This window comes from Ovis aries, chromosome 5 (genome assembly GCF_016772045.2).
Source record: "Ovis aries strain OAR_USU_Benz2616 breed Rambouillet chromosome 5, ARS-UI_Ramb_v3.0, whole genome shotgun sequence".
Lineage (NCBI taxonomy): Eukaryota > Metazoa > Chordata > Mammalia > Artiodactyla > Bovidae > Ovis > Ovis aries.
This window is the reverse complement of record NC_056058.1, coordinates 59,646,036-59,660,587: the sequence shown is the minus strand read 5'-3', so window position 1 is coordinate 59,660,587 and position 14,552 is coordinate 59,646,036. Positions and strand designations below refer to the sequence as shown.

The window sequence follows — 14,552 nt, the reverse complement described above, 5'->3', positions numbered from 1 at the left end:
CAGAACTCCAGCACTTATTGTCCAGCGTGCCTGAGAGCTCTCTGGCACCTGAGAGACCCCATCTGGCTGTCCTGGGACAGGCCCCTACTGGCTGCGGCTTATCCTCTGTGGGATTGGTCTTCGATCTGATAAAGTCACTGTGATTACAGGGGTGGCCACGGCAGCCACCGTGCGAACACCCTTCTCTCTCCCACTCCTGTGGGCCTTGAAAAAAGATCAGACAGACAGATGTGACCAAGGTGTACAAACAGAACCCCACTTTATTAGCAGTTAGTTCAAGATTGTACATTAATGGAGGAAGGTTCCCACGTTCAACACAACCCAAAACGGCTGGTTTGAGAGCCCTGATCAGCTGAGTGGGGAAGCACCCTCCTCTCTCCTCCCCACCCACAAAGGAAGGAAACCTCTGCCTGTTCCCCTAACCTGCCCCCCACCCTCTCAGTCAGCACTCTCCTCTCTCCCCAGGAAATGACATGAATTTCATGCACAAATTACAAAAGGAGCCCTCTTGCTGATAATAAAAGCTAGCACAGTCATAGAAAACCCTCACCGCCCTCATTCTCCTCAAGGGCCACAGAGAGGAGGGAGGGAGGGATGAACTTATTAGGACGAAACACAGCCAGAGTCTTCCCTGCACCCTCGACACTGACTGCACATGAGGCCCATGGCTCTCCCTGGTGGGAGCTGGCGAAGGGAAGCCATGGGGACAGGCAGCCCCAGCCAGGCAAGCAAGCCAGAAGCCCAGCACTGCCTCAAGAGCAGGGGGCCTCCATCCCCACCTCAACGAGAGCAGACCCCTTCCTTCTTCGATGTCTGAAAAGCCCATGCTGCAGCCCCATCTGCTTGTTCTAGATGGGGAAATTAAGCCCCTGGGAGGAAAACTGTCACTGAGCTACTCGGTGCACACGACTTGGACAAAACTTCACATCTCCTGCCTCAGCCCAGCGCTCTTTCTCCCTAACCGCGGCCTGCGCAATGCGCCCTCCCCTTTCTTTGGTGCATCCTTGCGGCTCTGCCCTCATGCACACAGACCATGGGCCTCCAGGAAGCGAAAACCCAGAGATGCAAAACAGAGAAAAAGAGATACTATTTGGTGCCCTGTTTCCAGTTCCAGGATCAGAAGGAAAACACAGGACCTTATGAGTCCAAGATGCCTCATTTCCAGCAGGCCCAGCCTCCACGCGTGCGGCCTCTTCCTTCTAGACTCTCCCAGCCCAGTCGTGAAGCTGCCTCCCCCGGCCTCTCCAGGAGCTCTGGCCAGCCCCTCTGTTGATTTGGCACTTGGTACAGGTGACAGCAAAGGGACTGAAGTTTTTAAGTCAGCAACAAAAGGTAACACTCCCCATAGCCTAAATCACCCTTGCCAGTACAAGGGTTAGAGGAACTAGACCCCTTGAAAAACAGATCAGCTTGCGGGACGTCGAGCCTCAGAAATAACGTCATTTAAAAACCAAAGTGGGCAGAATGGAAACTTCACTGGCTTGAAAGAGATTTTAGAAAACACACTTCCAAGATGCAACTTGTGTACCTTAACTAGGTCCTAATTCTAAAACCAGGCATAAGTTATTTGGGGGAACTTTAAATAGGGACTGATGTTGCTGGGAAATGACTGTTGTCCTGGGTGTGATGGAGGGCCAACTGAAGGAAAATGACCTATCTCTTAGGAGATGCAGGCTGAAGTATTTGGGGTGGAGTCTTAATGATAACTGCAACTTTTAAACTAGTTCAGAAAAAGTGTACAGACAAAAAGATACAAAAATGTGGCAAAATGTTCACTGTGAGTCTAAACCGTGGGTAGTGGGAGTTAGTTATAGAATACTGGGTACAACATTTACTTGCTCTTTCTAACATACCTGTGGGGACAGCTCCATGTTGGGACCAACTGGTCTCTGCAGGTCAGCCCAGCAGTTTCCTCCTGCTGGGAACAGACCACTGCTCCCTCGCTGGGCCCCAGAGGCACTGGCTGCTCCTATTGAGAGGTGCAGAAGAGACCCATCCTTACACCTCAGACTCTTTCTCCAAGTGCAAGGCGCCTGCCGTGGGCAGCTCTAGAACCCCGGCGACACAGCACACCTGCTCCCAGCCTGGGGCACAGGCGTGTGGAGGAGACGGCAGAAGGGGGGCAGAGTTTCTGCTCTTGTTTTCAGGCCAGACAGTGACTTAGTGACATGGAGGATGCAGAGGACATTGCACCACTGACCTCTGGTTTTCTTCCCCTCTCAGGGGGATCTGTGTACTCAGTAGCCAAAGAGCCCCTAGGGCTCTCTCCCCTCCCCAGTACCTCCAAGTCCTGGCAGGGGGGTCCTTGAGACAAATTCCTTTAGTGGGAAGGGAAAAAGTAGCAGTGACCAGACAAACTTACAACACGTGACAGGTCAAGTCCCTAGGATTTCCTCTGCTCCCTCAGGGTCTCAAACCTGCCTGTTTCTTCCTCAGGCCGGAGGAGAAGGGGACCGGACCCACCCGCCCCTCAAGGACAGACCTCAGACGGTGGGAGCTGTGAGGTCCTCATCACAGAACACAAGCCTTGCACTGAAGGCTGGGCTCTGCACTGCGGAAGCCACTGCCAGCTCTGGGAGTCTGGTTCCTGGTGCAAGTAAGTCCTCACAAGCATGCACGCAGGCATGCCACCCAGTCCTCAGACACTCTGCTCCTCAGCCCCCGCCGGGCGGGCAGCGCCAGGTTCTAAGGCCCCGTGAAAAGCATAATGGGAACACTTCCCTCGGGGGACGGGAGAACCACATGCGGCCGGCTCGGCAGAACACTCCACTTCTCCATTCCACGGAGACCCCAGGAACCAAGATCCAGGTTTCCAGGCTGGGGAAGGGCCTTCTGAGGTGGGGCGAGCACGACAGGAATGCAGATCTGGGACTGAGAAGGCACCGGGCTGGGAAGGAGTGGTTTGTCCCCATATCCTGGAATGACCAAAGGCGTGACCGCTGGAGGGACAGCAACCTGGCAGGGCAGGGTCCCAAGGACAGGCTCAGAGGCAGTGTGGCATTGGAAGAGGAGCTCTGGGCATGGAAGCGGGAGCCTCAAGTTCGCTTCTTGGCCCTGCTCCCAGTCAATTCTGTGACGTCAGCCCAGGAGGCCCCCTCCCCTTTCTGGAGCTGTGTCCACACCCGTTGAGGGACTCCTCAGCCCCAACATCCTATGAACAAAGACCAGGCTCTCTAGAAAGGATTTCCGAAGTGTCAGTTCAAAGCTGAACTGGCAGTGGGAGGGACTGGGGAAAAGGCACCCCAGCCTTAGTCACTTCACATTGTTAAGAGGGGGTTAGGAGCAGGCCCCCACCAGAAACTAGCCCAGAGATCCACTTGTCTGCAGAGGGGCTGGAGACAGCTCTGGGGGGTCCTGGGGGGCCCCAAGCTCCCAGGGCAGCTCCCCACCTAGCACCATGTGAGGGGAAGGGGGACAGGCCAGCATTCAGCCCCGGGGTCTCCTACCTCAGCCTGGCTGTTTCCTTTGATCAGAAGTCCCTAGGATCACTGCACTTCATGAAGGCAGACTTCCTGGAGACAACAGGTCTTCCCTCTGCATCTTACAACCCCTGTTCCCCTGGAGTAGCTGCCGGGCAGCCATGACACTTGACCTTTCCAAGGGCACATCCATTCTGTGTCCTTGAGGCCCCCACACGTGAAAATACATACCACCCCCCGCCCCGATCCCGTGCTCTAGCACTGAGATAGGACACCCTTTGGGACTGGGGCTTGCCACCATTCTATATGACTGAATTAAAAACAAACCCAACCAAAAAAATATAATATATATATATATATATATATACACAGTTATATATATATATGTAACACAGTGCAACCCCAGCACCCAGGGTATAAACTCTGGCACCAAGAAAAAAAAAAATTAAAATACTTTAGCTTCTTAGTACTTGGGAGATTAAGGGGAGCTCTAGGTACCCTCGGCCCCAGGGAGCTGGCGTCAGGAAGAGGTGGTGGTCTCACCAACTCTGTCCAGCATCTGCCTGGGGTCAAGCCAGGGGCCTGGGGGCAACAAATGTACACTGGAGCATGTATACAGCCGGCCCCACGACCGCCTCAGTCTCTTACCACAGGAAACACCACGCATGTCATATCCCAGGGGGAGAGAGGGGGCAGGGTTGAGGACTGGGTCTCTGGGTCCAAATGGCATGGCAGTGCCCGTGGGGCCCTGAAGGTGGCCTTGAGAACCGGGTGGGTACTGTATAAACCAGCGGCTCTATCCCCAAAGCGGGAAGATGAGATGCAAAGGTATGGGCCGCAATGGGTGTGGAGGTCCAGCATTCTTTCAAGGCGGCCACCCTCACACCCCGCCTGTGGCTGCCTCTGGGTTTCCAGCTGACCCCTCTGAAGAGCCTGGCTTGAAACGTCAGTGACAGGTCCAATTTCTCTCCCTGGTTTGCCAGAGGCCCCAGCTGGACCCTTGTCCTTGTTGTCAGGAGGACAGAGACGACGTGGCAGCTAATACTGAGTGGACGCCCTACAGGGGCAGGGAGCAATGGATGGGGAGAGCGCGGTGGGTAGGACACAGTGAGGGCCAGAGAACAGAGTCCTGTGCCTCCTTCCTACTAGCCTGTGGCCTTCCACCAACAGGAAGCGGCCTCCCCATGAAAGACTGTGAGTGGAACGGACCGCAGGTGGCAAGGGAGGTCCGAGAGGCCACCGACGGCGTGCTGGATGCTCTGAGGCACGTGGGCACCTGCCTGGGCTCTCCTCCTGGCTGGCCCGGGCTGTGGCGGAGTATTGCTGTGAGTGCTTGGCCAGCCGGGTCCCACTCCCTGCTCTGCAGGTCAGCCTGGCTCAGCGTGTGGCGGGCCATCCCTGCCGTCACATTCAGCCCGGTGGGGGCCGCGGCTACCTGGTGTTCTGCAGCTCCTCCCGGAGCCAGGTTGGCAGTGTCTGGCCCATCTTGTACAGCAGCTTGGAGAGCTCGACGTTGTGGTCCCGGTAATAGTCCTTCAGGAAGGCACGGGACTGCAACAGGAAGGGACGCTCAGACGCTGGTCATGTGCTGGCTGGAGTGACCCCCGCCCCTGCCTCTGGAAAACCAGCACCCCGCTGCCATCATCGCCCACTCCCACTAGTTATTCACAACCTTCTTCAAAATGGTAACCTTCAAAAGAAAACATATAGTAAAGCACCAAACTAGTGCACAAGGTCAAAACTCGTGTTTGGGAGAAAAGAGAATTAATCAAGAGTACTTTGTTGAGGATTTTTGCATCCATGTTCATCAGTGATATTCGCTGATAATTTTCTTTTTTCTGTGGTAGTATCCTCATCTGGTTTTGGTATCAGGGTGGGTGATGCTGGCCTCACAGAATGAGTTTGGGAGTATTCCTTCCTCTGCAATTTTTTGGAAGAGTTTCAGAAGGTTAACTGTTAACTCTTCTCTAAATGTTTGATAGAATTTATCTGTAAAGCCCTCTGGCCCTGGACTTTGGTTTGTTGGGAGTTTTTAAAACACAATTTCAATTTCCACTTAAGTACTTGTGATTGGTGTGTTCCTATTTTCTATTTCTTCCTTGTTCCGTCTTGGCAGGTTGTACCTTGCTAAGAATTTGTCCCTTTCATCTAGGGTGTCTATTTTGCTGGTGTACAGGTAAGTGCTGAGAGTAGTTTCCAACGGTCCTTTGAATTTCTGTGGTGTCGGTTGCAGCTTTTCCTTTTTCCTTTCTAATTTTATTGATTTACACCCTTTCCCCCTTTTATCTTGATGAGTCTGGCTAATGGTTTATCAACTTTGTTTATCTTTGCAAAGACCTATCTTTTAGTTTCATTGATCTTTTCTACTGTTTCCTTCGTCACTGTTACATTTATTCCTGCTCTGATCTTTATCCTCAACAAAATACTAGCAATTCTAATCCAACAATATAGTAAAAGGATCATACACCATGATTAAGTGGGATTTATTTCAGGGATACAAGGAGTTTTCAGTATCTTCAAGTCAATTAGTGTGATACACCCCATCAACAAACTGAAGAATAAAAACCATATGATCATCTCAATTGATGCAGAAAAAGCTTTTGACAAAACTCAACACCAATGTATGATTAAAAACTGTCCAGAAAGTGGGCATAGAGAAAACCTACCTCAACATAACAAAGGCCATATATGACAAACCTACAGCTAACATCATTCTCAATGGTGAAAAGGTGAAAGCATTTCCTCTAAAATCAGGAACAAAACAAGGATGTCCACTCTCGCCACTTTTATTCAACATAGCTTTGGGAGTCTAGCCACGGCAATCAGAGGGGAAAAAAAAGAAAGAAAAGGAATCCAAATTGGAAAAGAAGTAAAACCATCACTGTTTGCAAATGACACACTATACAACGAAAATCCTAAAGATGTTATCAGAAAACTACCAGAGCTCATCAATGAATCTGGTAAAGTTGCAGGATACAAAATTAATACACAGAAATCTACTGCATTTCTATACACTAACAACAAAATCTCAGAAATAAAGAAATAATCCTATTTACCAATGCATTGAAAAGAAAATATCTAGATGTAAGGCCAGATACTATAAAACTCTTTAGAAGAAAACATGGGCAGAGCATTCTTTGACATAAATCACCGCAAGATCTTATTTGATCTACCTCCTAGAGTAAGGAAAATAAAAACAAAAATAAACAAACAGGACCATAAACAAAAAGAACCCTCAGAACGGGAGAAAATCTTTGCAAATGAAGCAACAAGGGATTAATCTCCAAAATATACAGACAGCGCATGTAGCTCAATATCAAAAAGCCAACAATCCAATCAAAGCATGGGTGGAAGACATAAGCAAAGATGGTTTAAAGAGCACATGAAAAGATACTCCATATCACTAATTACTAGAGAAAAGCAAATCAAAACTACAGTGGGGTATCACCTCATGCCAGTCAGAATGGCCATCATCAAAAAATCTACAATTAATACTGGAGCAGATGTGGAGAAAAGGAAACCCTCCTACACTGTAGATGGGAGGGTAAATTGGTGCTACCACTGTGGAAAACAGTATGGAAGTGCCTTAGAAAACTAAAAATAGACCTACCATGTGATCCAGGAATCCCAGTCCTAGGCATATACTGAAGGAAACAGTAGTGAGAAGAAAAAAAGTGCACCCCAGGGGTCATTGCAGCATTTATGAACTTATTTACAAAATAGAAACAGACTCAGAGATTTTGCAAACAAGCTTATGGTTACTAAAGGGGGAGGAGAATAAACTGGGAGTTTGGGATTGATATATATACACTGCTATATTTAAAACAGATAACCAAGAAGACTTACTGTATAGCACAGGGAACTATGCTTAATATTTTGTAATAACCTAAACGGGAAAAGCATTTGAGAAAGAATAGGTATGTGCATATGTACAAATGAGTCACTTTACACCTAAAACTAACACATTGTTTATCAACTATACTCCGATATGAAATAAAAATTTAGAAAAAAAACAACACTCCCTAACACCATATATGAAAATAAACTCAAAATGATATAAAGACCTAAACGTAAGGCATGATACCACAAGACTCCCAGAAGAGTAACACAGGCAAAACATTCTGGCATAAATCATAGCAATGTTTTCTTAGGTCAGTCTCCCAAGACAAAAGAAATAAAAGCAAAAATAAAGAAATGGAACCAAACTAAACTTAAAAAGCTTCTGCAAAGAAAACACTGACAAAATGAGGAGAGAAAATATGTGCAAACAATGCAGCCAAGGAGTTAATTTCCAAAACATACAAACAGTTCATGTGACTCAGTATCAAAAAAGCAACTCGGTTGAAAGAGCAGACCTGAGCCGACACTTCTCTGAAGGGAACATACAGATGATTGACAGGCACGTGAAGGGACAGTCAGCATGGCTAAGTGCTGGAGAAATGGAAATCAAAACCACAATGAGAGCGCTCCACAAAGATGAGAACGGACAACATCAAAGACCTACAGAAGATAAATGCCGGAGAGAATGTGGAGAAAAGGGATCCCTCCTATACTGTTGGTGGGGATGCACAAATTGGAGAACTATGGCGAACAATAGGTTCCTTTTTGAAAACTAGTCATTGCAGCATTAGTTATAATAGCGAGGATATGGAAGCAACCTAGATGTCCATTGACAGCTGAATGGATAAAGAAGTTGCGGTCCTTATATATAATGGGATATTAGCCATAGAAAGGCATGCATCTGAGTCAGTTCTAGTGAGGTGGATGAACCTAGAGCGTGTTATACAGAGTGAAGTCAGAGAAAAACAAATATCGTATGTTAACACATACATATGGAACCCAGAAGGATGGTACTGATGAACCCATTTGCAGGGCAGGAACAGAGACACAGTCACAGAGGTCAGACTTGTGGTTACAGTGGGGGAAGAAGAGGGTGAGACAAATACAGAGTAACATTAAAACACAAATATTACCATATGTTATAATACCATATTACCATAATATCCTACAGGATATTATCACACTAAGTGAAGTCAGACAGAAACAGACAAACACTGTATGATATCGCTTAATATGTGGTATCTAAAAAGCAAATCTATTTATAAAACAGAAACAGACTCAAAAGACAAACTTATTTGTTACCAAAGGGAAAGGGAGCGGGGTGGGGCAAATTGGGAGTATGGGATTAACAGATACACAATGCTATATATAAAATAAATAACTAACCAGGATTTACTGCAAAACATAGGGAACAATATTCAATATCTTGTAATAACCTATAAGGGAAAATAATCTGAAAAATTTATATATATATATATATGTATATATATAAACACTGAATCACTTTGCTGCATACCTGAAACATATAATATTGTAAATCAACTATACTTGGATTTTTAAAAAATGAGCAAGGGGTAATGAAAAAACTGGGAAACATAACCACAGTCACAGTTACGTACGTTTTACCATACATTTATACTATAAAGGATGTCCTCTCCTACAAGAATGCCTCATCCTTCCATGCCATAGGTCCAAATGCTCCCCCATCCTTCCAGGCCCAGCTCCAGAGTCAGCCCCCACCCCATCTGAGAAGCCTTTGCCCATCCAGCTTCACAGGGTGCGTCCTTGTTCTGAAGTCCCATCGCACATGTGCACACATAACTACACAAAGTGCTTCTTGCCTTGCATTCTACTTACTGGCAGGTGTGACTCATTTTCCTCCTAGACTAGGAACTCCCTGAAGGCAAAGAACATGTCTGATTCATTCTCAAAGCCCCATAGCATTCAGCCCTTGCGAAAGGAAATACTGTTTAACTAGATCAACTGAGTTGTTAAATCCTAGCCCACATTTCCTCCTAAGAAAGCTATCCAAGAAGTGTCAAGGCAATGCACTGAGCACTGGGTGTCAGGTAAAGAGAAGCTTGTCTCCAGTACGGGGCCCCATCATTTATTCCCCTGCCACAGGCGGCATGTCTGCTACTTACATCCAAGTCCATCTCCGGGTACTTCCGGCCCTTGCTTTTGCCTAGACACTTGGTTTTTCCTCCTTCGAGCAGCTGGCACCAGAATCCTTTCTTTGGATCAAACCTGTGGAGGTGGGGAAAGCCTTCATCATTCCTCAGCCTGGAAGCCCTCCTGGCACTCTCCAACTCAGGGGCCAGACCCAGTAGAAGAACGTTTAGTGGGGGTTCTTTTGCTTTTTAATAAATTCAATCTTTATCAAGAAATGCTCTATCTACAATTGTGTTTAAGCATGTGTATATCTGGAAAGTTGCTGTTGTTTAGTAAACTCCAGAACTGACAAAGCAAGACTGCCTTCAGAATCTGAAGTCATGCGGGCCTTCCAGGGTATTTTGGGGAGAGCAGGTGCTGTTACTGGGAGGGGAGGTATAGTGATGTCAGAATTCAGTCCCAGATCAGCAACTATCTGGAGATTCTTGGGCATTAGGACAGCAGAACATTTTCCTTCTGGCAGGAGAGCGAGATGGGGGTTTCTGAACAGGTCACAGGGCAGGCATGGTGATGCTGAGGGCAGCTGTCATTTACTGAGATTAGTACATTCTGGGCACTAAGCCAAGAGCTCCACAAGATAGTGGCCCTCGGGAGATAGGAATTATTATTATCTGTACCCCCAACCTACAGAGGAGGAAAGTGAGGCTTGACGGAACTAAGACACAAGTTCAAAGTCCCACAGTTAAAGTAGTAATGGGTCTGGAATCCTCACCCAGGCATCTCTGCTCCCACAGCTATGCCCTTAGCTGCTGCTCCTCTCTACCCTCAGAGCAAAGGACTGACTTTCTTTCTCTACCTTCATCCTCCAAAGTAGGGAGATGGCGATATTCTTGCTGCAGGGCTTTCCAGAGAAGGTAGCTGGGGAAGGAGACTTTATTTCTCCTCCTGAGACCCCCTCATCCAGCTGTGTGTCACGGGTCTGAGATTCACCCTCGAAGATAGCCCCTCCTCAGCCCTGAGTCCCTCAACAAAGGCTGGCACTTATTCACCTTGGGAGGGCATTCTCAGTGTCCTTGCACTGGGTTTTACGTGATGAAAATTATTAACTGTTGACAATATTTATAGTATCTTTTTCCTTAAATTATATTTAAGTCATAAACTAATGCTGAGAAACCCTTAAGGGTATTAGAGCTGCTCATTGCTGGTCTAACTTAAACATTCTGAAAATGTTCAGTCCAGATCGAAAAGAACACCCTACGGGAAGAACTACCAGAAGAGAACAGAGTCATCACCTCCCTTTTTCTTGAGTCAATACCTTTGTTTATATGACTCAAGTCATATAAACTTTTCTGCTAAACTGCCATCAGGGCCACGCATACTTCCTCATACTTGCTGACTTTAATCTGTGTCTCTCTCCTAATCATTCCAGCCTCCGGCTCTTGGGCCCATGTGCCTGTTTAGAACATCCCCCTGCTGAAAGGCCAAGATAACACTCACGCCAGCGTTTTGTGGTAGTCAATGGTGTTTGTCACCCCAAGGAACTTTTGCACTGTGTCCATCACTTTGGCAGGTTCTGTTCGCAGCAATTTGCCATCCAAGACCAGAATCTGGAAAAAAAAAAAAGAGTGTGATCTGAACCTGTTTTCACTCCGGTGGCCAACAGGCCCCTAGTCTTCTGGGTCAGCAGCCACAGTTATGGGTTGGGGACCCTACGCTCTGTAGAGTGCCTCCTCCTCCTCCTCAGACAGGAGGCGTCCTTGTGCCTCAGTCCTGGGCAGTCTTGCTCCCTGCCTTCTTCTGACTGACACCGTCCTCTCCCAGCATTTAATCCATCACCAAGACCCTGTCTTTCCCTCCTGCCCCTACGACACCACCCTCTCTGCCTCTCTCCAAGTTTCTGGACTACATGTCACTCTCCTGCCTAAACCTTCCAAGGGTTTCCTTAAAATGCCTTAGCAACCTGGCTCTTTACCTCTCCAACTGGGCTCTCCTCCCCTCCCTCCCAGGGCCTATTCCAGGGCTTTCTGGGTCCCCTTAGGGTTACAGAGCCTGCTGTGATGGGACAAGGGCTTGGGATAAACAAGACTGAAACCTTTGACGATCCCAAAGACCTAAGTGTCCAACGACTGCATTTCTGGCCCTGTCACTGGTAAAAGGGATCTTGAGGCCCTCAGCTAACTGCCCCAAGTCAGTGCTATAGCTGCCCTCCCGAGTCAGGGATAGGCCTACCTGGTTGGCGTGAAAGGCGCTGAGCCAGCGCTCGATGTGGGTGGCGTACCAGCCAGGGACCAGGCAGCGGTTCTGGAGGGTGCGCAGTTTCAAGGATGCGTCGGGCCCAGCAGTGATCACCTCATGGAAAGTGTACTTCAGGGCTACCGGGTCATCGTGGGCTCGCTGGTGCTGCAGACAAGCAGGGAGAGAGGGTCAGTGTGTCACATGGAGGCACCAAAGGGAGAGGCTTTTGTGGGGCAGTGACTAGGAGGTGGCCAGGACACCGAGCTGGAACCAGGAGCCCTGGCCTCAAGATCTGGCTCTACCTGTCATTACCCTTTGACCTCAGGGAAGTCACAGCCCCCTGGAGCCCTAGTTTCCCCATCTTTGCAAGATGGGGGTCAGCCTAGGTCAGAATTTCCGAATGCTGCTCCCTTTACACCGTCTCTGTGGTCTCTGCCATGCCCACCTGTACAAGCCAAATCAACAGGATTGTCTTTATGTGGACACATCTTATTCACATAAATGCATTTCAAAATAAAACTCAATACTGCCTTCACAGACAGAAAACTAGAACCAGCTGTCGTATATAAAGATAATAAAGGTAATCATTCATAAATACAATAAAAATAAAGCTATGTGCTCACACACCAGGCAGATACAAATGTCTGCTCCAAGCCTTGATGCAGTCAGGCAGGCAGAGCCCGTGATAGGATTGGTGCCCTGGTACAAAGAGACACTACAGAGGTGGTTTGCCATGACACAGTGACATGGTGGCTGTCTAAAAGCCAGGAAGGGAGCTCTCACCAGGAGCCAGACCGACTGGTACCTCAGTCTTGGACTTGAGATTTCTAGGCTCCAGGACTGCGAGAAAAAAGTGCTGCTGTTTAAGCCACCCAATCTATAATATTTGCTGTGGCAGCCCAAGCAGACTAAAACAGAAGGACTGGGGAAGAACTGGAAAGGGGAAAACACCAGGTTTGAAGCCCCTGAAATAATGCCCCAGGCAGTCGGCATCTGCAGAGTGCCAAAGTCCAGAGATCACGAGCCTGTTCACCAGGGGTGACCCTCAGGAGCCCCCACACCCTCACTGAGCATCACACACAGCCTGGGCCAGGGATTGGGGGACAGCCCCCTTCCTCCTGATCTCCCCTCTGAGGCAGGCCATCATCCTTCCCTTCCCTTCCTTGGACCTCCCTGGACCGTCCTGGGAGGAATCAGCCCCCCTTCGCCTTATCCCGCCTCAGCCACAGACAGAAGAAAGAACAGGGGCTTAGACCTGGAGGAGCTGGGTTCAAAACGCCAGCACATGAACTTGAGCTAGTCACCGGCTTGATGAACCTGTCTGTGAGAGGAGACACAAAGCTCTCCGCCCTCTAGAGGAGGAGGTGCATTAGGACAGAACCCGGATGCCTCCACCCAGGGCTGCTTTCCCTCTGCCTCCCTCTCCTGCCTCTTTCCTCCCCTCATAAATACAGATGGTCAGTCTCTGCTCACTGCCGGGGCACAGGGTAGGGGGCAGCAGGGCACGCAAGGGAAATGGCTTCTGTTCCCCCGGGATCAAAGCCCAGAGGAAAGAATACTGGGGTATAGACAGAAAGTCCTAGATAAGTGAGAGGAAGAGTGGGGTTGTACACCAGAAAAGGAGGGTAACCAGGCTTGGGAGGGAGAGGAGGGGAGAGGTCTGTTGGGGGATCTGCACCCAGACTCCTACCAGCCTGTGGTCACAATGAAGCCCCAGAGAGGAAGCTCAGAGAGTGGCCAGGCCTACAGTAGGACCAGCTCTAGAGCAGGAAGCCCCCCACTCTGGCATAAGCATAATTCCAGCAAGACTGGCAGGTAGGGGAGGAAACCCCCCAAAAGACCCGAGGTTAAGCTTTCCTATAAGCCCAGTGGAAAGGGGCTCAGAAAAAATTCAGTCAGGTCATTGATATTACAGGAAATTCTAGTTCTTACACAATCAAGTAGAAACTAGAAGCTGCATTCCCTCACACAAACCACAGTCCAGGTAACTTCCTTCCCTGATCAGGCATTTGCATCCTCCACTAGGAATGGCAGGTCCTGTGTTCTGTCCCTCTCTGAATTCCCAGCCCCACCCAGAGCCCAGTGAGGCGGCCACAGATAGCATGAAGCCTGGATCACTATTCGCCAAATCCTGGCTTCAGCAAGACAAAACCAGCCTCCACCTCTACTTGGAGAATCAGAGTCAGAGCAGGTCCCCAGATGAAGCTGGGAGGGGGAGCAGGTAACCTGGCTGGGACTCAGCATGGATTTCTGCCCGGCTCCTCCTCTGGGCTGGGAGCACAGTAGAGGGGACCCTGTTCTTACCCACCAGTGCACTGCAGGAGCCAGCTGAGGGTGAGCACAAAGACGACGCAGGAAAAGTGTTCGCTGATATTTATTAGTGGCTGAGTGGAGGACACAGCCCGTGCCACTACCCAGGGCCCCTCCCCAGCTCACCTGGTACCAGGAGTAGGCTCGGTCCGCTGGGTTGATGAGGATGGTCAGGACCTTGGCCTTGGGTAACAGGGCAGCTGCCCGCCGGGGAGCCACTTCCGAATCAAAGTAGTTGGCGCTTTTCTCAAAGTAGAAGTCGGAGGTGGTGTTGGAGGGGATAGGGAAGAATTCCATGTACCTGCAGGAAGCCCACAGAAGAGGGCTCACAGGCAAGATTCAGGAGGAGGGGCCTGGGGAATGCAGCCAGGAGGGCCAGGCTCACTGAGGGGTGGAACGTGAGAATGCAAGCAGGCACGCTGCTCTGGGTCTAACGAGGACTTACTTGCCAGGATCCCTTACTTGCCAGGATCCGAGGCAGAGTGGCCACTGGCAGACTCCTTATGAATCAGCTGCTTTTTCGGGGAGACCTCAGGATCAAGAGGATCTGAAGACTTGTGGGTGTGATGTGTGTGGCGGGGCTGGGGGCAGGGGGAGGTGTGTACGCATGGGAAGGGGTTGTGTCTTTTCTTCTTA

At 49.2% G+C, this 14,552-nt stretch overlaps 1 protein-coding gene across 11 annotated transcripts in view; it reads right to left on the bottom strand.

The window, feature by feature from the left end:
* Positions 1-235: 235 nt before the first annotated feature.
* The window catches only part of NDST1 (N-deacetylase and N-sulfotransferase 1), an 83,603-nt gene continuing 69,286 nt past the window's right edge, over positions 236-14,552 (bottom strand). For 7 of the 11 annotated variants that reach the window (XM_060415916.1, XM_060415912.1, XM_060415915.1 and 4 more), the window contains 5 exons: positions 14,043-14,217; positions 11,601-11,771; positions 10,869-10,978; positions 9,404-9,506; positions 5,143-5,339 (listed from right to left, as the gene is read on the bottom strand). In XM_060415916.1, coding sequence (XP_060271899.1) covers positions 5,184-5,339; positions 9,404-9,506; positions 10,869-10,978; positions 11,601-11,771; positions 14,043-14,217 — 715 coding nt within the window. In that variant the 3' untranslated portion in view covers positions 5,143-5,183. The other 4 variants (XM_015096147.3, XM_042250985.2, XM_060415919.1 and 1 more) reach the window with 4 other exon arrangements.